This window comes from Culex quinquefasciatus, chromosome 2 (assembly GCF_015732765.1).
Source record: "Culex quinquefasciatus strain JHB chromosome 2, VPISU_Cqui_1.0_pri_paternal, whole genome shotgun sequence".
Classification (NCBI taxonomy): domain Eukaryota; kingdom Metazoa; phylum Arthropoda; class Insecta; order Diptera; family Culicidae; genus Culex; species Culex quinquefasciatus.
Window position 1 is genome coordinate 70,825,813 of NC_051862.1, and position 26,875 is coordinate 70,852,687.

At 47.6% G+C, this 26,875-nt stretch overlaps 1 protein-coding gene across 6 annotated transcripts in view; it reads right to left on the bottom strand.

Annotated features, from left to right (window-relative positions):
* LOC6035972 overlaps window positions 1-26,583 on the bottom strand; it is a 51,202-nt gene extending 24,619 nt beyond the window's left edge. For 5 of the 6 annotated variants that reach the window (XM_038251257.1, XM_038251261.1, XM_038251258.1 and 2 more), the window contains exons 1-5: window positions 26,201-26,583; window positions 8,465-10,058; window positions 8,123-8,366; window positions 4,874-4,928; window positions 3,873-4,763 (exon numbers count right to left, since the gene is read on the bottom strand). In XM_038251257.1, coding sequence (XP_038107185.1) covers window positions 3,873-4,763; window positions 4,874-4,928; window positions 8,123-8,366; window positions 8,465-10,046 — 2,772 coding nt within the window. In that variant the 5' untranslated portion in view covers window positions 10,047-10,058; window positions 26,201-26,583. The remainder of the gene's footprint in view (window positions 1-3,872; window positions 4,764-4,873; window positions 4,929-8,122; window positions 8,367-8,464; window positions 10,059-26,200) is intronic. The other variant, XM_038251256.1, reaches the window with a different exon arrangement.
* Window positions 26,584-26,875: the final 292 nt, after the last annotated feature.

The following is a 26,875-nucleotide window of genomic DNA, read 5'->3' on the forward strand; positions in this document are numbered from 1 at the left end:
TCCAAATGCTGCAAAAACTCAACTTATTATTTTCCCTCACAAACCAAGGGCTGATTTTCTTAAACCAAAAGTCATCACATTATAAAGATGAATGAGGTAAATTTAAAGTGGGAGAATCAAGTGAAATATCTTGGACTTGGTTTTGACAAAACCTTACTTACAAGGATCACATTGAAAGTATCCAGGTTAAATGTAACAAATATATTAAATGTTTGTATCCACTTATAAACAGGAATTCTAGACTTTGTCTCAAGAATAAACTGTTAATTTATAAACAAATTTTCAGACCTGCCATGCTTTATGCTGTGCCGATCTGGACAAGCTGTTGCTTAACCAGGAAGAAAAAACTTCAGAGGATTCAGAACAAAATTCTGAAAATGATTCTGAAACTTCCTCCCTGGTTCAGCACCAGTGAACTTCATCAATTAGCCGAAGTTGACACTTTGGATGTTATTGCACACTTTGCACCAAATTCTCCACTCTTGCAAATCATATCTGCACACCAAATATTTGCACACTTGAAATCCTACCCCTTCTCCCCCCCCGCTCGTCTAGAGGGTGCGTGTCTCGACTGAGCTTTGTTGCTTTCGACCACTTTAGAACAGTTTCAAACTAGGGTGTGTGTCTTAGAAAGTTTTTTTCTGCTGTAGTTTGAGGTGTGCACTTTTGTATAGAGCTTTCCAAAAGTTGCACAATTGTCTAAAAATCGCTGAAATCCGCAATATGTCCAATAAGATAATTGATGCATTTCGACAAAAATCATTGCAGTCTTCAGCTGCATTGATCCGCTCTTTATATAGTTTATAAGTTAGTTTTAAGGTATCCCTTTTCCCTTTTGTACATGTAGGACCTCCTACATTTGAAATCACTGAATAGCGAAAGCTACAATATTTCATGAATAAATGAAAGTTGCTAGTATTTAAAATTGAGGTGAAAAGTCATCGTTTGTGATTGGACACTCAATAATAATTCAACTGAATGAATGTACATGGAAAAGAAATTTGAATAAATATAAATTAAAAAAAAAAAAATTTAGCCTAGTTTGACAGCTACATTGTCCCCAGTTTTCTGTGGGAGAGAAAAGGAGACGAATACCTGTCAAAATTCCTAGCCTCAAAATTTTGTTGCGAGTTGCTTTTCTCCTCTATTGATAGACAAACAAATAAGAGGGAAACCCGGATTTGGCCTACATTAATTTTTTAAATACTAATTGTAAATGATGGACATACTGATTCAAAAGTGATTTTTCAGTCTATTTTACATCCTTTCGCGCAAATGATGTGGTAGAAAAAAGGTACTGTGAACGGACGGAGAGGTGAATATTCTGACATTGTCTAGAGTGTTATTATCAAGGGTTATTTAAAAAATAATAATCCGGCAAAAAATATGCCGATATCGAAAATCGAACCCAAATCTTATAGATATCTAATACGCGCCCTTGACGTATTGGCCACCACGGTGTAACATATATAATTTAGTAATTTGTCAATTGGATGAACTGTTGAATTGAACGAATTAACTAAATCCTTGGTAATGCGTACGATAGGTTTATTCGCAAGCCAAGGCAATACCATGTTTCTTCCTATTAAAATTGTGTCGTTTTTCGATTCTATTTTAAAATGTTGGAGTTAAATTAAAGGTGAACAAAGGAATAGTGAAATGAGATTTTATTGCGTTCGAAATAAAAAAGACAACTAGCAAATAAATGGCAGCATTTTTTTCTGTGGAGTTGATATACAGTCATCCCACATATTCGGAACACCCACAAATTCAGAACACTTTTGTGATAATTTGTCAATAGCATGCCAAATGCAGCTTTTCTCTCGACCCTTCTATTTTTAGGACCTTTATTTGAACATTTTCTTGCTATTTCACTAGTAAAAGTAGAACTGTTTGAACGAAACACTTCATTTCAAGACTATTTTATCCTGAGCAGCAAAACACTGCCTCCAAATTGCCTGTTTCATGATTGTGGGATGTTATTGTGCCTCCCACAATTGTGGAACATCTAAATTTGACTGATATTTTCACAAAAAAAAAGTTATCAGACCATGGATAAAACACCACTAAGCTCGAGTTTCACTGGTTGCAGTGTTACAAATCTGTACTCCTGGAGAGATCCAAAGTTTGTTTACATCCATAAGAAAAAAGTGTTCCGAATTTGTGGATTTCAAGGGTCAAAGTTTTTCTTCAGAAACTTGATATAAAAGTTAAAATTTGCAGTTGTTCGCTACAGCATTCGAAAGATCGCAAGAAAAGCTTTCAAATGAAGGTAAAAGCGAATCATTAAGTTCAATTATCGATTTACTATGATTTTGTTAACATTGACCGATCTGTAAACTGTTCCGAATATGAGGGATGAGATTTTATTGCGTTCGAAATAAAAAAGACAACTAGCAAATAAATGGTAGCAATTTTTTTCTGTGGAGTTGATATATGCAGGGGACATGATTTAAAAAAATAAAACAACAAAAGTATTTATTCAATAAACAACAATGCTGTCAATTTTATTTACACTTACAAATAATATATAATATCGGTTCGGATTCGAGCGCAAAATAAATATACGATTTTCGAGGCAATAAAAAACGCGTAATCATTACAATAAATTAATACATTAAAATCGATAACACGGACAAAGCACAATGATATAATGCGACGACGCGAAAACTAGATGTTCGTAAAAAAAAAGAAACAGTATAATATATTAACGGGTGATTTTTTAAATAATAACTAAAAAAGAGAAAACGATCGCGAATAAAACTGAAACAGATAATTAAAACATAAAAAAAAGTGTTGCGATATCAGGATTTTGCAAATTTTGTTTGAAAAATCTGCAAAGCCATGGTACCGCCAAATTAACTAGCCGGAAACTAATTCGCTCGTCTTACAAACTACTAACTTAAAATGATAATCTTAAATTCTACAATTTTTCCTAGCTATTTACAATCTCATCGTTTGTGACGTTTCGGGGAACCAGTTCTTCGCACGTTGCAGTCAACCGCTGAAACAATTTCGTTTTCGAAACCCTAAAGAATCACACAAACTTAGCATTTAATTTTGATTGGTTTTTTGAGGTTGTTTTTGCCTTACGCTTAGCTCCAAAGTATATTTACACGTATTAATTTTAGAAATTTACTAGTCGATTCGAGTTTTGTTTGGTGCCTAACAATCAACTAAGAAGAAAAGCGAAAATAATTTCTATCGCCTAATTTATTGCAATGCTCCGAAAAAATGGGTTGACTTCAAGTAGCTAGGGACTGGAACCCCCGTTTTGGGTCACTTCAAACGGTCGAGAATAGGTGTTGGGTGGGAGGAAAAAGAGGTGAAATTAAAAGTAAAATGAAGCGTAACTTTCCGAGGGTTTTTCCATGAAGAGTGTGGAGTGGTTTTAAATGAGTTTTTTTATTTACAGGACATTTTTTTGTTAGCGTTTATAGGTTTGAAAAGAAGAGAATCGATGTGTTCTCTGGAACTGGGGTGTGTTTGTCACGAGGTTTATTATATGTACAGAATCTTATGCATTATTTTCGAGAGTGGATCTGTTTGACAGAAATTTCACTAGAGGATGCGCTTAGAAGCTTGCGATTTTTATTTGGTATTTTTGATGGGCTCAGACAAACAGATATGATTCGCATTGGAATGTGGTTGAAAAACTGTCATTTTGAAATCAGGTTGAACACTGATCCATTTTTGAGGATAAACATTTGACAGTTCACGTGAATTGGAGCCTAACATTTCAAAAGGGTACATAACTTTTGTAAACAATAGTGTACAAATGTGGGTAAAATCTCCAACCAAACCTTGGCAAGCTTCATGTCTGTTTGTCTGGCGGTCGACGAAGGGTCTCAGACCAGAACTCCCTTGCCTACCTCTTTGCTGAACGTCACTTGGGGCAGGTTAAGTTTCCGCTTGGCGGTCTCGATCGAGATGTTCGAGCAGGCCGTCGAGGAGCGGGCCGGCGCGATGGAGGGTTTGAGCGAGGGTTCCTCGTCGTGGAGGAGGAGCGGCTGTGGTAACGAGGAGGGCTGTTGAACGTTGTTCATTTGGGCGCTGAACGGGGCAAAGTTGATGAGGTTTCCGGTGGAGACGGTTGCGCTGGCAGCACTGCCCGGTCGCATCCCGTTGGTGGGTCGCTGCGGCCGGCGGAAGATTTCCAGCAGCAACGTGTTGCCCTGAGTTTTGATCAGATTCAGCACGTCCAGCTCGGGCATCGTGACCACGTTGTGTTTGTCGACGAAGACCACGTAATCGCCGGGGAGGATGCCGGCTTTTTCGGCGGAAAGACCCGCTTCGACCTTTTCGACGCGTGGCGGATGAGTCCACACGATCGAGAAGCCGAAGCCCTTGTCGGCGACGCGCGTCAGTCGCTTGGTTATCGTGAACGGCGTTCGGCCCGCGTTTGGTTTATTGGAGCTAATTGAGTTACGACGTGGAGTGGCCGGCATGGCCGGAGGTGCAGAACCACCGCCGCCGCTAGTGTTGTTGGTGGTGGTTGCACTCTCCAGCGGCGGGTCCAACTCCAGGAAGCGCAGAAACAGATTCTCGTCGGCATCCCGCTGGTGCAGGGCCTTCTTGCTCAGACTGATCGGTTCCGGAGCGGCGGCGGTGCCAATGGCCACCGTCGTTGTCGTCACACTGGCGTCCTCTACGCTGACTATCTCGTCAACGCTGGACTGCGAGTTTTCACACATGTCGGGTATCGGTGGGGTAGGATTCGTCAGACACGACTGTGGCTGCAGCTTGTAGGAGCCATTAATTTCCTGCGGAAAAGGAACGAGAGAAAAGAAAAAATTCGTCAGATAAGAGTGCTTAACTTGTTAGTCTGGCAATCTACGCGAAGCGAAGAACCAAAAAGAGTGAGAATACTAACCTGTTTGATAACATTCCTAAGTGGAAATGACATGCATCCTAAGAACTCGCTGCGCCTGAAAAGAGAGGAAAGAAGCAAGAACGTAAGAAATGTGCCAGGAAAAACTCAATTAATCATGCTCGCAACGGAACGAGGAACCGGCAACATGTACGGAAAACAAGCAAGCAACACAACGGTAAGAGTCAACGTGGAAGAGGAAAAGCACTTTAATATTCCATATTTAATAAGCTCCTCTGTCCGATGTTCTGGAAAGAAGCGCAAGAGTGCGTGTTGACGGATTTGCTAGAGGGGGAATCGTCCACCTGACTTTCCGTCGGACCACGTGGGAGTCAGAAATCTCTTTTTGCTTCTGTTTGTTTATTCAGCAGCCGGCGACGACCATCCTCCGGGGGGGGGGGGGGGTTCGTGAATCTTTAATGGTCCACTGCTGGTTGGGCACACTGCCGGGATGTAGTGGACCCTTAACGACATATTCGCAGCGGAGCTGGACAGAGTTCCCAAAACAGTTGATTAAGTTTCTTGACTTCAAATTGAATAACCCCGCTTTGCGTGTGTGCGACCTTTGCGAGTCACATCGCCGTAATCATCGTTATTATCGATAATCAAATCGAGCACGCTCTTGATTTCATATAAAGATAAACATCAAAACACAAATACACACACACACGCGAGTGTGTGTGAGAGAGAGTACACACAGAGAGTGACACCGAGACGAGGCACTCACTTGCTGTCGTCGTCGTCGTCGCCGCCGCCACTACTGACAGCACTGCCGTCACCACGTGACGCCAACTGTCATCCAGCGTCGCTAGCGTCACCCAGCGATTCCTGCGGTCGCCCGATCGACTCGGCAATCTCGACACTCTGCAACAGCTGCTGGCAGATCCGGAAGCCCTCCTTGCGCTGGATCTCCTCCAGGTACAGCCGGTGACAGCAGTCGGCGCCCTTTTTGCAGCATTTGTTGTCAAAGTTTACCTTTTTCTTGCCGGGGCGACCCGGCGTTCCGCCAGTCGAACCCCGCAAGATTCCGGCAACCGTTTGCAGCACGAATGACATTGCTCTAGTGTTTTTTTTTTGTTTCTAGTGCCTAGTTGTACTACAATGTGTATTGTGTGGGTGTGGGCAGAGTGTTTGTGCAAAGCAGTCGGCAAACGCTCGCTAGGAAAGCAACGCTAAAGGGTGAGTTAACGCTCATGCACAACTAAACGGAACAAAAAACTAGGGTAATCGAGAAGGATGGCCAAATTCCGAACCGATGCAGATGCGCGCCCAAATCAATACACAGTCCATAAAACGGAAATTGAAATGCAAAGCCTCGCTGTTTATGGAGCTCTGCGATGCATTGATACAGAGCACAGCCAAACGAACTACGGGAACCAGGAATCTGGCAAGCATCCAGCAAACCGCAAGTGGGAATTGTTTTTGCCCTCAATTGGATTATGTCGGCCGACTGGTCGACGACAGCGAATGACAACGTATTTTGTTTTGCTAATAACATTTCTGAAACGACTGCTTTGAAGAAATCGTCAAGTGAGTGGGAAGCGTTAGCGCGCTATCGCTAACGCCAAAATGAAGAAGACTTGCGTTTCCATCAGCGGCAAGTGATTCGAAACACGTAATTCTACAGAAAATCAGTACAAAAAAAGCTGCAGCAAGCTGTCGAGAAACTTTTTCGGCGTACCGTCTAAAGGGAGGAAAAGTAATCACGCGAGTGTTCCCAATAAGTAATGGAAAGTAGGTTCGTAGATGTTGGTTGGTTGGTCCTCGCGTGCTGCAGCACAGGTTTCAATGACCTTTCAACCTCTGCCCAGCAGGGCTGAAGTAAAAACACAGCGTTATCGAAGCAATAAAACAAACTATTGGAAGGAGGTGGAATGGGAAAGGTGCCCCAATTGCTGTTCCCCAAACTGATAGCGTGTGTTACGTAATGGAGTTTTCCTGTGAAGCAAGGGGAGTCTTCGAAAGTGCAACCAACGGTGAAAAGCGGCGCAATTTATCTCAAGTACAGGAAAGGCGAACGCAAGCAGACGGTAAGAGTCTTGCACGTAATTACACCGCAGTACAGTGCACGGAAAAGAGTTCAGAATTTGGCCATTTTCGTTGCAAACTAAGTCGCTCCGCGAACAAGGATCGCAGCGCGGAGCGGAACGGGTGCTTAACGGTAGTACCGGAAATGAAGGAGGAAATGGTTTACTTCTGTCCGTGGGGGTCTTCCTAGGTGCGGCAAGCCGACGGTAATCCACTGGCGTTCATCTGAAGCACGGCTAATCCTCACACTAGATCAATTATTCACGACCCCAGCGTCGTCACTACCAAAGCCGCTGACCACGGAGACCAGTGGAGTCTCGTGTGCATGCACAGTGATTAATGCGGGAAACTGAGGAACTTGACGCGCCAGATATTCCAGACTGATAGCACTTCGTGCACACTTCTTCGTGCAGAACCACTCAGCACGACGACGCACTCACCGCCACTCTTCTTCCTTCACAAGGGCGGCTCGACCTGCCTTATCCACACGGTTTCGGTTATATAAAGTGTACCACCAGGCCACAGGAACCAGCAGCAGCAGTAGCAGGGCCACTTACTCTCTCACACACACAGCAAATTAATCCTTCAGTGATTGATTTTTCACTCCTTCATGCTTGCTTTCCCCACCAAGCTAATCAATTTCGCCAGCAGAGTAATCCAAGCTCGTCGACTTGCTGACTCGTTTTTTCACCGTTCAGCACAATTTTCAACCGTTGACTCCACCAGAAGATTCTTCTGGTTTCAAAATGGCTGAATCGATTGAGCACACACACACACGCGCGCACGCACTTCTGAAAAAATACCCACTTTCCACGGGACGCTGACAAAACCCGTCATCTGGAGGTCTCCAGCTCACGACACCCAAGAAAAACTATCTAAAAACATCGACTAACTAGCTAATAAAGCAGCTTAATTGGACGCGACCTGGCACACAAAAACCAGCCAAGACTGCAGCAGGAAAATTTTCTTCCCCCTAACTTCAGGACCCTCGAACGAGGACGCGCGGACCAAAAACGGGACCTTCCTCGAGTAGAACTGCGACACGATTGGGGAGAAAATCTGCCTCGCGAGACACTCAGCGTCCCGACCAGCACCGGTCATGCGCACTAGCGCTGGCCAGCTTCGGCGTGAGAACCCGCCGACGGGGACGCGACCGAGCACGTTGTTGCTTGCCTGTTCCGGAATGTTTACGTTACGAGGGGTGCGTCAATGGTGGCTACTTACTTGCACTCGCGGTCCCGGTGCCAAACGGCCAGCTGAATGCGGCGAACCTCCTCCGAGTCGTCGTCACTAACCGGGTCCAGCTCGAACTGGAAGCGGTGATCGAACTGGGGTCGGTTCGAGTTCCGGTGCACGGCCGTGCGCTGGAAGCCGTCAGCCGGGTTGGCGGCTGGGTTCACTACGGCGACCTTGACGTACGCGTTGATCGTGTTGCCGCTAGCACGCTGGAGATCCTTGCAGCGAATGACTGTAAGAAAAAATGGGTTTGAGGTGAGAATTGTCCGCTTGAAGACCGCACGCGCTGCTAAAACCCTAAATGACGACGTCATACCATCCACCACTCACCGTGAACGTGCAGTCGACTGGTGTCCGGTTCCAGGTTCAGCGCAAGATCCAGCGAACCCTTGACGATGGAGACGCCCCGCGAGCAGCGCGAAGTGGTGGAAGAAGCGACCGAGCGGCGCTTCTCCAGCGAGTCTTCGCTGAGCGTTGGCGAGAAGGCCAGGCACTTGCGGGTTTTGTCGAACGAAACCGCCTCCATGCAGGTCGGGGTGGAGGTTCCCTGCAGGTCGATCGAGCGGATGCTTGGGGTCATCTCGTCTTGTGGAGGTTTGGTGGCGGTGATGTCGGAGTCGACGATGATGGCGAGTTCGGTAGGAGTTTGCAGCTGTGCCAGCTGCTCCAGCTTGGACTGGCTGTGGGTGATGGTTTTGGGGGTTTCCGGGCTGGGGATACCGTTGGGAAGGGTTAGCCCGATGCGGCAGGGTTTCTTCTCTTCAGGGCCGTCGGCTTTGTTTTTTCGACGGACGGCTTTTTGCCGACGAAGGTGACATGCGTCCAGCGGGCTTGCCAGCACGAACCGGCTTAGCGATTGCCGCAGGGACTTGGTGGTTTTGATGGGTTCCGGGGTCTTGACCTCGCGCTCGTTCACCACCGTGCTCTCCTCCAGGATGATGGTGGTTTCGGCTTGTTCGATTAGCTTTGGTGGTAGCTGGTGAATCAACGTGTCTTTGTACAGATCCGAAGCGGGATCATCCGCCGGGGTGTACGTCGGGGACGGAATTTTGACCTGCTTGGACTTGACGCTAGAGCTGCGCTTCGGCCGCGGGTCCTTCTTTGCACTCTCCAGGATTGCATCGATCATCTTATCTAGCGTAATATCACCCATTTCGGACGAGTTGAGCGAGCGCTCGTCATCGTCCTTGAAGATTTGGTTATTATTTACAGTTTTAGGTTCGTGGCGCTTGAAGCTAAGCTTGCTGAACCGCAGTTCGGAGAGTCGCGAAGACAGCGGCGTCATGCCCGGTTCAACGGGCTTGTCAACCGGGGCGGGTTCTGCGAACGGCTTTGGCCTCTTCGAAGCCGGCTGTTCATCGTGGAAGTACCGACCGGGGTTGTCAAAGTAGGAATCCCCAAGTCCCAGCCCTCGCAGTGCCAAAAACGGCACGTTTTTGATCCCACACGGGGAGTACTCAATGTCAAAAGTCGGCAACGTCGTCGCGTACGGCACGTCCTTCTTCGCTGTAGACGTCACCGTCGTCGGAGACGACGGAAACGCCCGCTTTCGGCTCTGTGGAGTTGACGACAACCGCCGAGGTGTGCTGTTGGGTGTGATATTGCTTACATCTCGCAGCGCCATCGAGTACGGTGACGCCGTCTTGCCTCCCGCAACGTGGTGTGGCGTCGACGTGACGCACTGATTCTCCTTATCTACGTGGGCGTGACGGTGCATGGTGGCGCCCAACGACCGGCGCGCCTTAACTTTGTGAACTGCTGCGGTGGTGTTGGTGCTGTCATTCGGGACGACCCGCTCGTTCAGCGCGCCCAGGGATCTGCGTGCGTGCGTCCTAAGGTGACCGTGCTGTCGCTGCGCAACCAGGGCTGCTGTAGCGCCCTCCGGGCGTTTCGTAACGGTCCACTTCAACATCTTGATGGGGCACTGTAATGAGGGCGGAAGAACAGCAAGACGCGTTAGTGTGTTTGCTCACACGAAACAAAAGGGCAGCGACGGAAATTAAAACTAATTTAAACCGAAATGTCCTCAGCGAGAGAAGGTTTCATCCGGTTTCCGTTTTCTCGGATCAAGATAACACAAAAGTGGTAGCCCCCAGAACAAGTTCTTCGCGACAAACGCGATGGACTGCGCTTTTGCTTGGCCCTTGCAGGATTCAGGAGCAAGTCCCACGGTCATTTCGGAAGGAAGAACGTATACGAAGAGAGGCGCAAAAAACGTATCAACGAAACGTGATCTACATTCATAAGCCCGCGCGTACGAAGTGACGGAGACCAACAAAAAATGAAGAGCAAATTTGAGGCTAACCACGCGGGCACTGCTCACGAAGTGAGGTTAGGTTTTGTGGTCGAGCCGAAAGGATGATTACGATGATGTGTTGGATTGAAATATTTAGAACAACGACGTGCCGGCAGACCGTTTTTGTGGGCTCTCTCATTTTCTTTCGTGAAGGACGACGACGTGTGCGTCCAAGAGGGGGGAGCACGAGGGCGCTTTTATTATTCAACGCGAATTTGTGGCGGGGTGGCATAGAGTGGAATTGAAGACGAGTTCTTGAAAGGCGCTTTATGTGAACAGAAACTCAAAAGGGCCTTTATGAAAGGTAAATGTTTCTAAATAGGAAAATTCTCTCAAAAGGCATCGTAAACCAATTCTTGAAAAGACATGACAGATTTTGAAAGGCGCCTCAACCAAAGTTGTCAAACGTTGTTCCGTATCTCGTCTTAAATTTCGCTCTATGTCGTGCTCTATCCGCCCCGCTCATGAACTTATTTTTTTACTGTTCACGAATCCTCTTCAACGGGGAGAGGTCATAATTTTTGCGGTACACCACGATTAGGACTCCGCACGTGCCCATTTTTCGGAGCTCCTCTCGTGTGTTGTGTGTGTGCCTTGTTTAGGACCAACTTTGGGCCCAAGTGGGCGTCGAGTGTCAGCAGCGCGCTTGTCGTTGACTTTTTTGACGAAGCGCGCCCTCACCTGGAATTCCACCCCGGAATGAGGCGGTGTTGGCGTAGTTTTGCGCTGAACAGCTCGAGGGGCTCAAGTGGTAAATAAACATTGCTTGGAGTGTGGTGTTGTTGCAAGCGCGCGCTCGTTTGTCAGCTGTTGAAGGTCTCGCAGGACGATGTGGATTCGGTCCCTCGGGTAGAACCAAGAATGTTGCACTAGGTATTGTGAGGCAGTTGCAACAGTGCGCCGTTCGGCACTGTATTCAAATGACTGCCAGCATGCGGCCCGAGGGGCTCTACACTCCGTCATTGAAGAAAATCGAAATAGTGAGGTTAAGTGCCCCCGAAAGGTTAAGTGCCAAGCGTTTCGTGCGTCAATATTTACACAAAACCAAAGTGAGACGCGTCGTCGTCTACGACGACTTCGGGTTCACGCCAGGTGGCAACGCACACTCTGCAGGAGATTCCGGACTAGGATTGAGTCGTCGCAACGCGACGACATTTTCAGCTCTAATTAATCGATTTTCACACTTGTTGCGAGCCGTTACAAGTTGACTCGCCATGACTCGGCCAATTTGGCCGTCAACGCCGTCTCAACGTTGACCCGTGAAGGAGCTTAGCGTAAATAAACAGAACCCAACTGTTGCCGAGAGCCCAAAAAAAAGAAGGAAAAACGCAAGACAAGTCGCTATCCGGCTGCTGCCCGACTCCGTCGGGTAGCAGGTGTCCTCGTTTATCGATTTCTCCTCTTTTTGGGGTTATCCTCGTCGGAACAAGTGTGAAAAGCGTGCCTGAAGAGGTTGTTTTGGGCTCTCTGTTTTGTTTATCAGCCATGAGGCGCGCGTAGGCGCCTCGGAACAGATCCGGAGAAGGACACGAAGCACATAGAGAGAGAGGTCGAAAAACTTAGCAAAACAACTCCTAATTGATTATTTATTGACGGCCGTAAAAGCCGTTCGGGTTTCGAATAAACAAGTGTTTATTATCGATTACGAGGTCCTTCGGGGTCAGGCAGCGAGAGTAGGAAGTTATGTTTCCGGCGATGAGTACCAACCAACTGTCTGTTACGTAATCGGCCAGGACCTGCCGCTGCTCTGCAGCGATGCCAATCGTCCTTTCAACAACTCCTGGTCGACATTGTGACGCCGCCTTCGTCTCACAATTTATAACGGTTGCTCATATAAAATTCCGTCCGTTTAATTGTTTCCCGTTCCCGGTATTGTTGCGGGTCTTTTAAAGAAATTTGAAATTCAAATCAGCTCGGTCAGCTGTTGTGTTGCGTCTGCAGCGTTTGGGGAGACTTATGCCTTCGTCCGGGACTAGTGTCCTTGAAGGTGGATGGATTTGGTTATGGCAGAACCAGCTGTTTCAAGTGAATTTCAATGAAGTTTTTGGACGAATTAATATTTGTTTGTTCCACAGATCAAAACTGTCAGCGCCTGAAGGCGCCCAAGTCGTTACGAAGCGACCGTTACCTCCCAAAACTGTGGCGTGAGAGAATGAAGCCATTATCGTGCCGACTCAATCGCGGAAACGGACAAATTGGGTAATTACTGGCAACGAGATCCTGCTTCCGGAGTCTTCCACAAACCCTGATTGCGGCGACCCGATAGAAGCGGTAACAAGCCATATTTTCTAGCGTTAGCAGGTGCTAACGCTACAAAATGGAACAAGGAAAAATCACGCGAGCTTGTTCCGTAATTAGTTTTTAATTTGATGCCCCCGCAAGGCCTGTTATTATAGAATAATTCAATTTGTAGATTCCGGTCCCCGCGGTGGGAAATTCTAACCCTTTCTCTGTTCATCGCAAATCGATTTGCGGCAAACTAGTCCAAGGTGACGCGTTACATCTGCCCCGTAGGAGTAATCAGCCAGGAGCGCGCACACACATGTCATACGGTTCAGCGGGTTGACATCGATACCGCGTCCTGTAATTACGGCGAGCTGCTCGAAGCGCTCACCGTTTTCGCTCTTTTTCCGCCCTTTTAATGTCTTTTTGTCCTTGCCGGGAAGAAAGCCGCGCGGGCGACCTCCTGCGGCGCGCCTTATCGGAAGGATCGATCTGCTGAGGAGGTCACAGATGGCGCCTCCCTCGAAACAAAACCGTGTGGTTTACCAGAATCCCGAGACCCTCTCGCCGGTCTACCCTGAGGTACAAATTTAAATAATAAAACATATTATTGTAATTTTTGACGCTATCGCGCGCTTACGATCGCCTTCAAGAAATGCACGTGAAGGGTCAGAGGTGACGAGGGGTCTACCGACTCAACTTGCTCACCGAAACCAGGAGGAAACAGTTTCAATCCACGCGACTCTGATTCCGGTGCAAGCGTGTAATTTTGGGTGGAACACCCTCGCAAAAATCGAGCGGAACTGACCGTTGCAAATTGCAACCTTTGTTACGCGACAGTTGCACACGAGGGGCACGTCACTCGAAGCAAGCGGGCGGAAATTGGACGGGGTTTGGCACCCGGGTTGGTTGTTTACAAGTAGCGCCAATTAGTGGCGTTTTGTTGACGGAACTGCATGTTTTTTTGCTGGTTTGTTTTGGTCTAGAGGTCGCGGAGTGTCAAGTTGGGAGTTGTAAACACCGAAGTTGTAGGTTCTTGAACGTCAATTTGACAGGTGGAAACAAACGTATCAAACAAGACGCTAAAAATAGGTCAAAACGTTCAGCGAAGCAGCGCGGACTTGACCTCCTCAGCCGGAGACGCCAAAACTCGGCGTCTCGCACTGCAGTAACCTGAAATCGTCTGGAAGACCGCTGACGCTGCGGTTGGAACGGTGCCTCCGGCGAAAACGGGAATCATAATTGAAAATATTCGCGGAAGGACAACAATACCGCAGAGGAACCCCCGAAAAACGTACGGGCACGCAAATGAGGCAGAGGCAATTGCCTTCGGGCGATTTGGCGCAACGAGAGGCAAAATTCTAAGGAACAAACGGCGTCTAGCCGGGCGCTCCTCGCTGCGGATTAAATTCGTTCACAGCCGGAGCTGCCAAAAGCGAGAAGGCGACCCGGTAATTTAAATAAGGTTGAAATCAGGCACACAGCTACACGCACGAAGGACATCGGAGCGACTTGGCGATAATAACAAAGGAAAATAGCCGGAGGAAATTTGGGAAGGAAGCGGAAGATGGAGAGAGGCAGCACGTTACGTGAGTCGTTTTTCGGTAAACCCGAAATCGACCGAAGGAGAGCGAGAGGACGAAGAAGATTCGCTGTATGCAACAGGACTTTTAAACTTATTTTTCGGACTTTCGTCTGTAGAGGTGAGTGCAGCAGGGAAGGGACGATTCAGCTGATAAACTGTTTTCTTTGCGCCACATCTTCAGTCCGGTTTCGATCGATTAACCTTGAAAAAACAACAGAAAGAAACACGGGCGGCGAACAAAAGAAAAACAACAGAACGAGAGTGTGGGGAACAATAGGCGCGCAAGCGAGTGCACCCTTTCGTACAAGAGAGCGCGCGCACACACATATTCATTATAAAAGGCGAGCTTCTCGTAAGAACAAAAGGGATGGATCCTCCCCACAGTGTGAGTACGAGACTCTTGACTTTTCAGCGCGCCGCGCGCGCGATTACGACGAGTGGGCCTTTCAGCAGTAAACGCCTTTTGTTTCTGCACAATCTCTTGACGTTTAGGCGAGAGATCTTTTAAAAACAAAAGCGCCCTTCGAGGGCGCGCCAACGATGAGAAGAAGTGCCTTCCGGGGAGTTGATCTTTGACGCGGTTTGTTTTCGTTTGACACATTTCAGAAACTCGGTTGAAACTCGGATTGGAAGCAGGAGCAGATGTTCCCCGAAGAAGGCAGAGTTCCGTTTGTTTGTCTAAGATTCTGATCCAATTTTCGGGACGCACCCCTCCTCCATACCCTGGAACACAAAGGCGCCTCGCCGTCTTAGCTCTAGTTGAACACCTTTCCCAAGGCTAAAAGGTGCACCTTTTTACCTTTTTTGGGCCCAGAAAAGGTGCAGCATCTCTGCAGCGAAATCAGTGTTGCAATTGTACGGAGTACGGAGTAGCACAAGAGCAAAAATTGATTACGCATGAATGGAGAAAAGGATGCTCTCGGGGAATCTTCTTCCCAGGGAGCGCGCAAAAAAGGCGAACTTTAAATCCAATTAAAGTGGGTTCTTCCGATGAAATCGTATCGCAGCGCAGCTCAAGCCCCTTCATCCATATCCCATCAGCGAACCACTTGAGACAGACAATGGCGCTCGCAAAAGATAAGTTTTTCATAGCTAAAAGGATCACATTACCTACCCCCTTTGAGAAATACAAGAAAAAGAAGTCGACGATTCGCAGAGTTTTGCATGATAAAGCGCACCCAAAGGGATGCGATATATCAATATTTTTGCGGCAGCTCTTTGTACCTACGGGAAGACGAAACCTTGCAGACGTCATCGTAGACTTGAGTTACGACGCCCGGAGTTCAATAAATTGGTGCGCGGCGAAAGCTGAAACTCTCCTCGCGAGGTTGTAACTCACAATTTGCACTGCGCTACGCGCAGGAAGCGCCTTGTAAAATGCAAATTAAACGCGGGAGAACACGGAAAGTGTGTTGGCTTCGTCGCTGAGAAATTTATGAACACTCGAAGACGGTTAGGACTTGGTGCAGCTGAACTATCGAGTTACGCGCCGAATCGATTTCTTCCTTTGGAAAGCTTCGTGTCCCAAGGACAGCATCCGTAGACGGGGAGAAAAGATAAATAGGATGAAATTTATCACTTGATTGTTTGCGCAAGAAGCAGGGGACTCAAGAAGGACGAAGTGTTTTGCACAAAATTTCACCCGAGTCAGCTGGCCTCAGGACCGTGTCCATTCATTGAGCTGGACGTAGCAGAAGAGAAAATAGGAAACATTCCATTCAAACCCCTAATTTATTTGATTAGTTCCACAGACCCGGGGGTCGTGCAGGTCCTGACAGCGCAGGAATTCGACCTGAAGATTGCATTTTAACGGAGACCGGAGACCTCATACCTACTAATACGCCTTATCTATGAGGACGCCGTCTCGGCGAAGACTTCGTCTCGACGAGTTCCTGTCACAACGAAGACCAGAATCCGTTAACGCGAAGATTCGCGCTGTGCGCGCACGAAAGCTGTCAACTGTCAGGTATCTCGCGAAGTTCAGAACAGGAACGTCTACCATGCAAACCACCGGGTGTGCGCGGCGGAAGAAATGGTAAGACGTCGTCGTAGACGTTGCGTAAAAAGCAGCTGCGCTCCAGTCGGAATGAGTCGAAGAGGAGGAAGAGCAAGACCTTCCCGAACGAGGCAGTATTGGTGAGGTATTTTTTGCACTGGCAAAAACCAGCTGAGAAGGTCGGAGATCTGTGCCGGGGAAAGGTGGTGAAGTAGAGCAGACTTTTTCTTCGGAAATTAAAAATTGCATTGCCGAGGGGGAATCCTTCGAAATCTGTAACACACGGAAGTGATCGTTCCCACCAGGCCGTAGAAGCTTCACGCCTGTTCAATGAATAGACTTCATTTGAGGCCGATTTTGGGCGAGCAACCTTAAAAAAGTGGCTACAAATTGGGCCGGAAAATACGAGGCAAAACACAACAATTGGCTGGTAAATTGCGAGATGACCGAGGGTGCCGGGCAGGAGAAAGTGATTTCCCGGCCTTGATTACGAAGATGTCGGCTGTCAGATCCAAATCAAGATGTGCAATGCGCGGGAAACTAGTTCTAGCGCAAATCTCGTTTCTGCAGCGCAAGACGAACGTCGGGAATACATTGTAGACTGGTGGAAACAGGTTTCACCAGCACAAAAGGAGCAAATCTTGGACTGACTTAATTTCGCGAGGAATCGTTCTTCCAGAACGGCGGCCAGCCTGTCCGGCAAGCAAAATATATCAAATTACAAAGAGCGCACACAATCGGCGCCCCTAATTTACATATCCATGCGGCCACCGCGCCGGATCTTGCGGATCTCCCGGTGTATCCGCTGGGGATCGCCGCGAAAATCATGATTTATGCGCGTCAGGCACCGACTACCCGGGCGAATCCTGTTCCTTCCGAATCCAGTTTCTGCTTAGCCGTGTCGTACACAGAAAATTAACAATCGCATGAATTTGCATTACCCCGGCGTCCATTGTCCCCGACGGCCAAGATATTTGCAATTGGAAACATATTACGGTGCGATTAGACCCTTCGGACCGAACCGTTATCGAGTTGCGATCCAGACGAACCACGTGGTCGCGTCGCATCATCAATCTCGAAGCCATTTGTCTGTCGGTGAGAAATTGCACTCGAGGAGATCTACTTTACCGATAGGCGTCGCCACCCCTTCGCGGGAACCGCGAAGAGCCGTGACGTCAAGGACCGAAAAAAGAGGTCAGAGTGACATTTTTTTTGCTTGAACCAGCTAATCTGAAGATGCGCCTAATCTTCGGAAAAGGGTTCGAAGGGTTTGACGAAAATTTATTTTATTATAATTAGTTTCGAATGCAAATCAGGCGCATCTCGCGAGCAGTCCCGCTGGGATGACATTTGACAAGATAAAAAACAACCCGGATTAAAGCAAAAAAGAAAAAAACGCTACCCCCTGAAGATTCCCAGGGTTCAAGAAGTTTGACGAAAAATAACGCGCGCGAACGCTCTTGACATTAGAATATCGTGTCACTTCATTCTCCGGAAGTGTCGGAAGAGTTAATGTCACCGTTGTCTTTTTTTTGTTTTGTCTCAAATTGCATCGGAAGAGGCGAAGTTTATAAATTATACCCCTGCCGGGAAAGGGACAGGGTGTCCCACGGAAGGCAAGATTCGAAAAAAAAAGTTTGAAAAAAAACTTGTCCGTAGCTAATTCCGTAATAGGACTAAATGCACTTAAATCAGAGGTTTTTTGTATTATTTCTTTTTTTGTTCTGAAAAAAAAGAATAGAAACACAGGAAGACGCAAAAAGTGCATCTTTTCTTTTTATTGCCAGGGTGCGCGCACCGTATTTATCGTAATAAATTCGAGACAATAGAGTCGGCTACCAGGAAGAACAAAAGTGACAGCGAGCGAGGGGGTCGTCACTCTTGCGTCCACGACGGAGGAAGTAATGTTTTTATGGCCATCGATAATTACTGAGCTGCCGGGTTGGTCGTAAGAAATCACTTGCGAAAAGGTTTGGAGAAAGTTCCCGGAGACAAGACTCCCTGCCGGGATCTGGCCGAACCAAGGGGAATGACACCTACTGTGCGGGTTTTGGAAGATTTTTGCGGAGCAAAAGTGCCGAAATTTATGACTTCCTGCGAGGTGTGTTGCCAAACAGTTCGCCGCGTGACAATCGGTTCCCAGTTTTGGGTTCTCTTACGGAGCGAATCTTCGTGGGATTCCGGACACCTCGGAAAACGTCAAGAGCTCGTCAAGCACGGCTAATTTGAATTACAAATCCTAGCTTGATGGAATAGCTCTCGAATCTACCTCAAATTATGCGGATTAACAAAACTGGGATTTGTGACACATTGGAATCGATCCCGCGGTGCGGGATCGATTCGGAAATCCGATACATTTATTTTGATACGTTTGGGAAAGCAATCCGTAACAACCCCTTTCCCAAAGAATGGATAATATTTAGATACATAATTTTATCCGTATCATGTTCAATTAATTAAAAATAACATTCTCCTCGGGGCAATTCGAGTTGGGCTCAACCGTCGTCGGAAGAAAATCATTTTTCTTGACATGCTCCCGTCACGTCACTCACGTCAGGCCCGGCAACTCTCGGAGAGAGCGAGTGATCTAGATTTCCGAACCTAGGAAAGTGTAACCGAAGGGGACATCATCTTCCTAGGAGGGAAAAAGGGAGAAATGTTTTCGCCAAGAACCCGACATCAGCTTGCTCAGACTGTCCCGTATCGGGAAGAAGATCCTGAAAGGGGGAAAAAACGGACGGAAAACAGACGGTTGCTTGAAGAAGGACGACGAAGAAGACCACCACCACGGAACACGGTTGAACATGCCAAGTTGTCTAGGCGTTCGATGTGTTGGTGCGGAAGGATTTCCCACGTTTTGGACGTTCGTCGTTGCTGGTCTCGGTTCGAGGAATTAATTTGTGCTACGCAATGATGACGGGGCACGATAAGAGGATTGGTGAACCCCTTCTTGGGTTGCAGCGCTGTGACGTAATTGCTCTGTGCAGATTTCGATTAAATTTTGCATGGGTCCGCATCCGGCGGCGATGTTTATTTGCAGGTCAATTAGGCGGTAATGTTATGCAATAACTGCAGCTTCTAATGGCAGGGGCAGGACCCAGACCGGCATTGATTGGCAATCGAAATTAGTGCAATAAATTTTATTGCCCTGTCGGCAGCACTTCTTGAGTTTCTTGGGTTTTGGCAGTTTGACTGCACTGACCGAGCTTTCGGGCTGGTCCAACTAATTTATTTCTAGATTTAAGTAGAAAGCAAATTTGAGTTGTTTTTGACATTTTGAAGCTACCAAGACTTAGCTCTGGTTTGTTCTAAAACTCAGAAGATGTAAACAACACTGACTTTCCGAATTCATCACACCTGAGTGTATTCACCACTGTGCTGATGAAAATCACGCGGTGCAAAGTGCCCACGTGGCAGGACATCAATTACAGGTTGACCCGCGCAAAGGGTCAACTAATGACCGCAAACAATCACTGTCCAGTAGCGCGACCTGTCAAAATCTTGGCCGGGGTCCCCTCAGCGCAAACCGCGTCTTCCGCACCATTCCTCAAGTACCAAATCCAACACGGCCCATAATCATTTAGTGGCTGTGAAATGCAACCACCGCTAATCCACTTAATGGGTATCACGCGGTGCCGCGACCTCTTCCTTACCGTATTGTTTACCCGGAGGGGTCCACCACTTTCTTTGACCTTCAAGTGTTCACACCTCGTCTTCGCGAGCGCGGTCCTCGGAAATTAATATCCTTCCACAAGTGGCGGGTCGTCGTAAGAGCCGCGCGTTCCGGTTGATTACTCCCAAGTCGCGGCGACCCGTTAAGGGACCACAGCGCGCCTTGTAATCCCAAGACCATCTCGCGCGGCCATTCATCTCGAAGTGCATCGCGCCCGGGTCCCCGTCTTTGTTCACGGATGTTTGTTTAGTGTTGCGACTCGACACGGCGAACAAATATTGAATGAAGGTCCGATAGGCGATCTTCCTGTGTGCAGGTCGTCACGGGACACCTTCGGTCCATTGAAAGAAGACGGAGAAAGGGAGAAGGTAACCGGTAAAGGGTTTATCGTCCTGAAGAAGGGATGACCCTTTAAAAAATAGTTCGTTATATTAATGGCTTTTATGCCTGCTGCTGCTGCTGGTCCCGTTTCGGGATTGTCGCTGTTTAGGACGGTTTTAGGCTTGCGGTGACCGTCCGTCCTGCTCTCGCACCTGCCCCTTGCAGTGGTCTTCGTAAGTCCCACTGAATGGGCATGGCGAGCGTAAAGAAAACAGTTTAGGTTTTGTTAATAGCCTTAAGGTAGCCCCCTTTTGTTTTGCGTCAGCCTGTTTGTTGGGTTTTCGGTCTCGCAACAGAGTTTGCTTTACAAATTTCAATCCGATGAAGGCCCGATAATGCTCTTAATAATTTCCGAAGCGATTTTGGTCGCACAAGAATAAATCGGCAAAATCTCAATCTCCAGAAGAAAATAAATCCTTCCAGCGGGAAAGTACTTGTGAAAATTTATCGTTTTTCGATCGGTATGAAATATTCAAATGAGGCAGCATCCTGTTGACTCTTAGGCCGCGGCCCTTACTTTCTCCGGTGGAAGATCATAAATTTTCCCTCCCGAAAGTCGTATCGGATATTGTGACAATCTGGGACGGCCGAAGCCGGGGTTCATCTCCGATAAGACGTTACACTGTTTGTCCTAGAAAAGGGGTTCAAAAGTAGGGCATGGACCATGCCGAGAAAGGGGTAGGTCCCGAATCGAGATATGTTTATTCAAATATTATAATTTTAATTTAATTTAAGCACTGCACTTCTGCGTCCCGAACGTGGTATGTCGATTGCGTGAAGAAAAAATCAGGATACAAGAGTAACCTTTATCCCTGGGACGATGGCATCTTGGAGATAAATCTTCAGGCAGCATCATTAGGGCGTCTTAGCAGGGAGAGATGCTCTACTTTCGCTGCTAGAAGGGACAATTTATAGCTAATAAATTACTTTCAATATTTAGAAACACAACATCTACAATCCTCAATTTCTGGGCTTATCCTAATGATGTAGCGGACAACCCGTTCGCCAGCACGGTACGGGTTTGTTTACATTGGGAATTTATGTACTTTGGCTAATCTGGTTTATGCGCTGCGAGCTCATCGTCTAAACGCTTTCTAATGGGCGCCAACGCTTTTGTAGAGTGTCTTCCCCCTTGGTTCTGTCAAACTGCGCGCTTTTTTTTGACAGTTGGCGACCACGGGGAGCGTCGACCAAGGGTAATGACACTCCCATTTTATCAAAACTGCTTTAAATTCTAATTTCGGCTTGTAAATTTACGTAAGTCCGTATAATTTGCGACTGACAACCGTTGTGACACGGCTAGCCCTTCCTCCAACCTTCACCGTCCTTAATGCCTACAATTGTCTAAAGTGCACTTAATTGCTGCCGCTTGGAGTAAATTATTGGCCATTACCACAAATCGCCCTCGGAAAATATTCATGCTCGCGCACCAACCCAAATCCCGGCTCCTAATCCTGACCGCCGCACCTCCGACCAATTTATGACCAGGCTGTCACTGGGCCGCCGCACTCCAGAATGATAATGATTAAAGAATTAACTCTTTAATTCATAAATGCAGCCCTCAACCCTGACGTTCCGTTTAGGGGCGCCCATACACCAACAGTCGAAATGTCACTTTCCTGTCAGTCAGTACGGAGCACGCGAGGGGCGCTTCGCCCCTCGCTCTCAGTTTGCAAAAATGCACCGTGTAATGAGGAGGAGTGTTTATGTTTTTTTTTCGTCACGTTTTCGCACTCTTCGGGGTGACACGAAAGACATTTGTGTCGCAAATAGAATTGGAAATAATAAATAATAGCCAACTTTGCGCACCAGCATGCAAAATTGAACCCCCCAAGAAATGTCAAAAGGAGAAAGGGTTGTAATTTTAGATTTACTTTCTGGGAGAGCAAAAAGGGTTGCAGCGTGACGTTTGACTGACGTTTCTAGGTTCGATTTAGCACCGGGGTGATGGTCGGTTTCAATATCACACCACGCATTCAGCTCGATCAATGGGCGAAATATCGAATTTCTAACCTTTTCGAAAGATGTAGGCACATTCAGTGTGTGCCCAAAATTTAATAATTCTGGCAACTCAAGCGTAAAGTTGCATATTGATTATTTATTTACTTCTGCCGGGCTTTGTGCGGAACAAACCAGGCAGAATTATGCCGGAGAAAGCAAGAGAAATGGGTGCAAATTATAGGTTACAAACCGACTTTTGAATTTCCAGGTTCCGTTGGAGGAGGGCGTACGGAGCTAATGATTCAATTTTCCGAACGGTCGCATAAATTAAGCTTCCGAAGTCTTGGGAAAATTGGCCCCGCAATCTTCCAAGGATTGTGTCGTTTGTTACACATGCCTAACCTCAAAGAGTAGCCTAATTACGGGCCCATTGTCTTCCCGGAGGAGACCCCGAGAGGTTAACAAGCGCCTCGGGAAGAAACGCACAATGCGGAAACCGAAAATTTTAGTTTTTGATAGAGTCTCATCCTGAGAACGGACGAGTGGAAAACCACAACGCTGTTAGTGTGCGAAATCTTACGAGGGGTGTCGTAGAGCGAATTTTGATTGGACTGATTCTTGAGAACCAGATTTGTGTCGGATTTTTGGGCCACTACAAATTGTTGCCGATCCGATCGGATCGCAAATGGCGGTAGCTTATCCCGGGACACCACGTGTAAAACACGCCGTAATCCCTTCGCAAGACCCGATATGCAAATCGGGGCCTCTCCTTAAGGTTATGGGACACCTGAGGCCGATTTTCTTTGCCGAAATGCCGACCGGACCGGTTACTGTTTGTTGTTTTGTCCGGCTAGCGGCACGCCCGGTGTTTACCGTAGCGATCAATTTTTCCGACAGAAACCGGACACTGAAGAAGCGTCGAAGCGGAGAATCGGCCTCCAGTGTTTACCGACTCATTTGTCACCCTCTCGAGGGTAGTGTCCCGTCGAGAGCCGGTTGCGAAACCTGTCCCGCATGGTCCCGCGATCGCGCTAAATGACATAATTTCCCGGTACCCGGACGAAGGGTAAAAGGGTTGTCTGCCCCCTTGCGATAAATCACTTCGGAAAAGTGGCCTGCTTGGGCGATAAATAACTGTCAAACAACTGCCGAAAACCGACCAACACCAACAAGTGGTGGCGAGATGAAACAATGGCGCGTCACAAAAGAAAGTGATTGAATCAATCGCTAGCGCAGCTTGCTTGTTTGACGTGCACAAAGCAAGCCATGATTGGTGAAGAACAAAGGGGACCCAAAGCCGGGATATAATTGTGCGTAATGTATTTATTGTGCTCGCAATTTATGTTGTTTTTTACGTTCTTTATTTTGCCGAAGGTCGAAGGGACGGAGTTGCAACAGTTTTCGCCTCCGGGCCAGATTAGGGAACCCGTGAAAGTGCGCCCTCGGGGTACTGAAATTGCGTAAAAGTAGCACATTTTTGATGAATTTTCACGCTTGATAGCGCATTCGATTGGTAGCGATGACAGGAGCGCGCGTGGGCAAATCTGCGCGAAAGGTAAACACGGACGTGAACTGTCAGTTGGAAAGGGAGCGAGCGCGTTGTTTACATTTGTGATTAAAACTTTCATCGCCGAAAGCGAAGGATGTGGCCTGGAGTGGAATTAACCTCACTTTTCAGTACCCTTAGAAAACGTCAAACCCGTGAAAAACGCAACGGTTTCCACAGGTGACCTGCGGCTGCTTCGCAGCTGTCAAATGTCAAACGCATCAAAATCAATTGCATCGAACATTGACGCGCACTCATGAGTCCCTTGTATGCTAATTCGGGTGGTGGTTCCCTGCACGGAACACCGTCCTGCGTTCCTAATCGGTCCATTAGTGCTTCGCGCGGGACAATAAAACGATTATTAATCATAATAAACGCGCACCAGTGCGTCAACGTGCGGCAATATTTCAATTAAATTGAAACAGTTTCTCTCAATTGTTGTCGTCGAGTGAATTGATTTTTTTTCTCCGTCCTGCTCTGGTTAAAAAAGTCCTTGGGCAAACACCGAGCGCGACCAGTTTTTAATCCTGCTCTATTCCGCTGCACGTTCCACCAGCCGGAATTTGCCTAATCTGGAAATTTATCGATCATTAAAAGTGTCGTTCCCCTCGCTCTCATTTTTTGGCACAATTGGGGTCAAAAACAATGGCCATACCGTAAAGTAATAAAATTTGAACGGAACATGACACCGGTGAAACAATTGAAGGGGGAACTCGTCGTCGTCGCAAGGGTTTGCATAACCGCTTATCGCGCGTCGTTGAACTCCTCGACCCACGCTCCGCTCCCTTTTTTTCTAGCTTAGATTAGACGATTCTTCACGCGTCATCCTAACCTCTTCAACTCTCTGTCTTGAGGAATTACCATAAATCAACAGAGTCGCGTGATAACAAGTCGCGCTGACCATCCAAATCATGCTGAGATGTTGTTCCCTCGAGGGTCTCCAGCATCTCCCAACGCGACTTCTGGTTTGACCTTCGACTTTTCTTCCCTCCCTAAGTTCTTGATATCGCCGGAGAAAGTTGAAGTCTTTCGCTGCGCGCAAAGTCTCGGAATATTTATTATCCTCGGTTTCACCCCTCGATGGAAATGGACACCCGAGGTTCCAGGAGACCATATGGTCAGCTGACTTCCACCCGACTGCGGTGGGCAACGCGAATCTAATTCCATTTTTATCGCCCGACTTTCATCGACCGTGGCGAGAGTTGGTCATCGCGAGGACTCTTTCGCCCCGGAGATTACATGTGTTGTTACTTCGGGAAAAAGGGATAACCGAAGGGGAGGGACACTCTCCACAGCGGTGGTGGTTTACCGAGTGAGTGTTGTAAAACTTGCGTGTTATCTCGTTAGGTAGTCGGTCCGATCGGCAGGTCGTAAAAAAGTAGTGTTCGCAGGATTGACAGATGCAAAGTCACACCTGTGAGTACGAGGCGGTTGGAACCACTCGAGAGTCCTCGAGTACCACTGCGCCGGTATCAATGAGGGTTCGTTACTTTTTTTATGACATTTTTTACGCACAAAATTTGTTTTTGAAATCTTTGTTTTGCATAGTGGTCCGTTAGTTTGGTGGCGTACAAGCAAAAAATCTACGGGACCATCAGATTAGCGCAGCTAATGATACTTTGTCTATGCGTTTGTTGTTGTTTGGTCCCGGGACGCTGTCAAATCCGTCCCGGTAGGGGTTCCCCGACCAACAAAAAAGCGAACTCATCACCGGCAAACCGCTGTTGCTTTCACCGCCACACGTTGGTCCTGTGTATCCTGCACGAACCCATTAGATAAATATGAAGATTTGAGCCGGTCTCGGTCGGGGACCACCCGCTGTTCAATTTATTCAATTAATCCTTGGAGACAACTCTGGCCCGGAATCGCCAGCGCAATCAAAACAAACCCAATTAATCCGACTCTAATCCGCTTAGCGGATCGAGGGAAGATTCGATTCGATCGGATCGGCAGCTATTGAGAGGGAGGACGTTCACTAATGACCGCCAAATGACTTGGAACTTTTTCGCGTCAACCCGCAGCGCAGCGTGGTAACACCGGAAGTCTGCGTCTGCCGGGGAAGGGTTCAGCATTACATTTCCATTAACGTGTCGGTACGAGTTATCCAGAGGAGACTTGAAGTTATGGGGGCCCATTTAATACAGAGAGTAAATATTCCATAAATTTATGCGAAACGAACCGCACTGCGTGCGAGCCTTTAACAGATGGTTGCGCGCACCTCTACGAGCCATCCAGACGTCGGACTTTCTACCAAGAAGATCCGAGAACGTCAGGAACTGCTGGTTGAGCAGTTCCGTGTTATGTGTGCTCGCGCACAAATTATCGTTAATTACGCGCGAGGTACTTTGGGATCCCCGTAATTACCAAGAAAGGGTTTCGTTTCGCAAATATTTGATTCGACACGCAACTTGGAGTTTACACCTACCTTTGGCTTTGGCTAGAAGTTGTCCGGTGCGTGTATCCCGCACATGTGGTAATCTGCAAACTGCTCCGACCGCCGGGTTACACACTGGGTTCCATAGAGTTCTGTCCTTTGCACTTGGTTTAGTAGTTGCACTTAATCCTGTGGCGTGTTGAACCTCTTCAGTAGCACTTCTTCACTGTCTCAGAAATTGCTGGTTCTCACAGTTCTTCGCACGCACTTTATTTTTTTCGCAAACCCAAAATTTTGATAATCCAAAAGGTTTCGACGAACTCCCCACACACTGCACTTCAAACGGTCAATTTTCTAACCTCTTCGAAATAATATCTCTCGCTTCGGAGCTGGTTCTGCTCTCTCTCTCTCGACACACGTCCGCACGCTCTGACGGTTCGTACTCGTATGAAAGGTGAGCTGACCGATTTCAGGTTCTGTTCCGAGCCGGTTCGCGCGCGCCTCACCTCGCACACTCACACTCAACGCTGTAGCTGTGCGTCCGCAGCTGACGGTGTAGTGGTGTGTGGTGGCAAGGACCTCTCGGAGGGGTTCGTCGTCGTATTGCATTTCCCGTTTGCTTGCTTCCGAGTTTGGTGCGCACGCACGCATACTTGAAGCGTAGAGGTTCCTGTGTGCGCGCGCAAGGCTTTGGGTTTGTGTTGCTTTTTGCGCGCAGGTATTCCG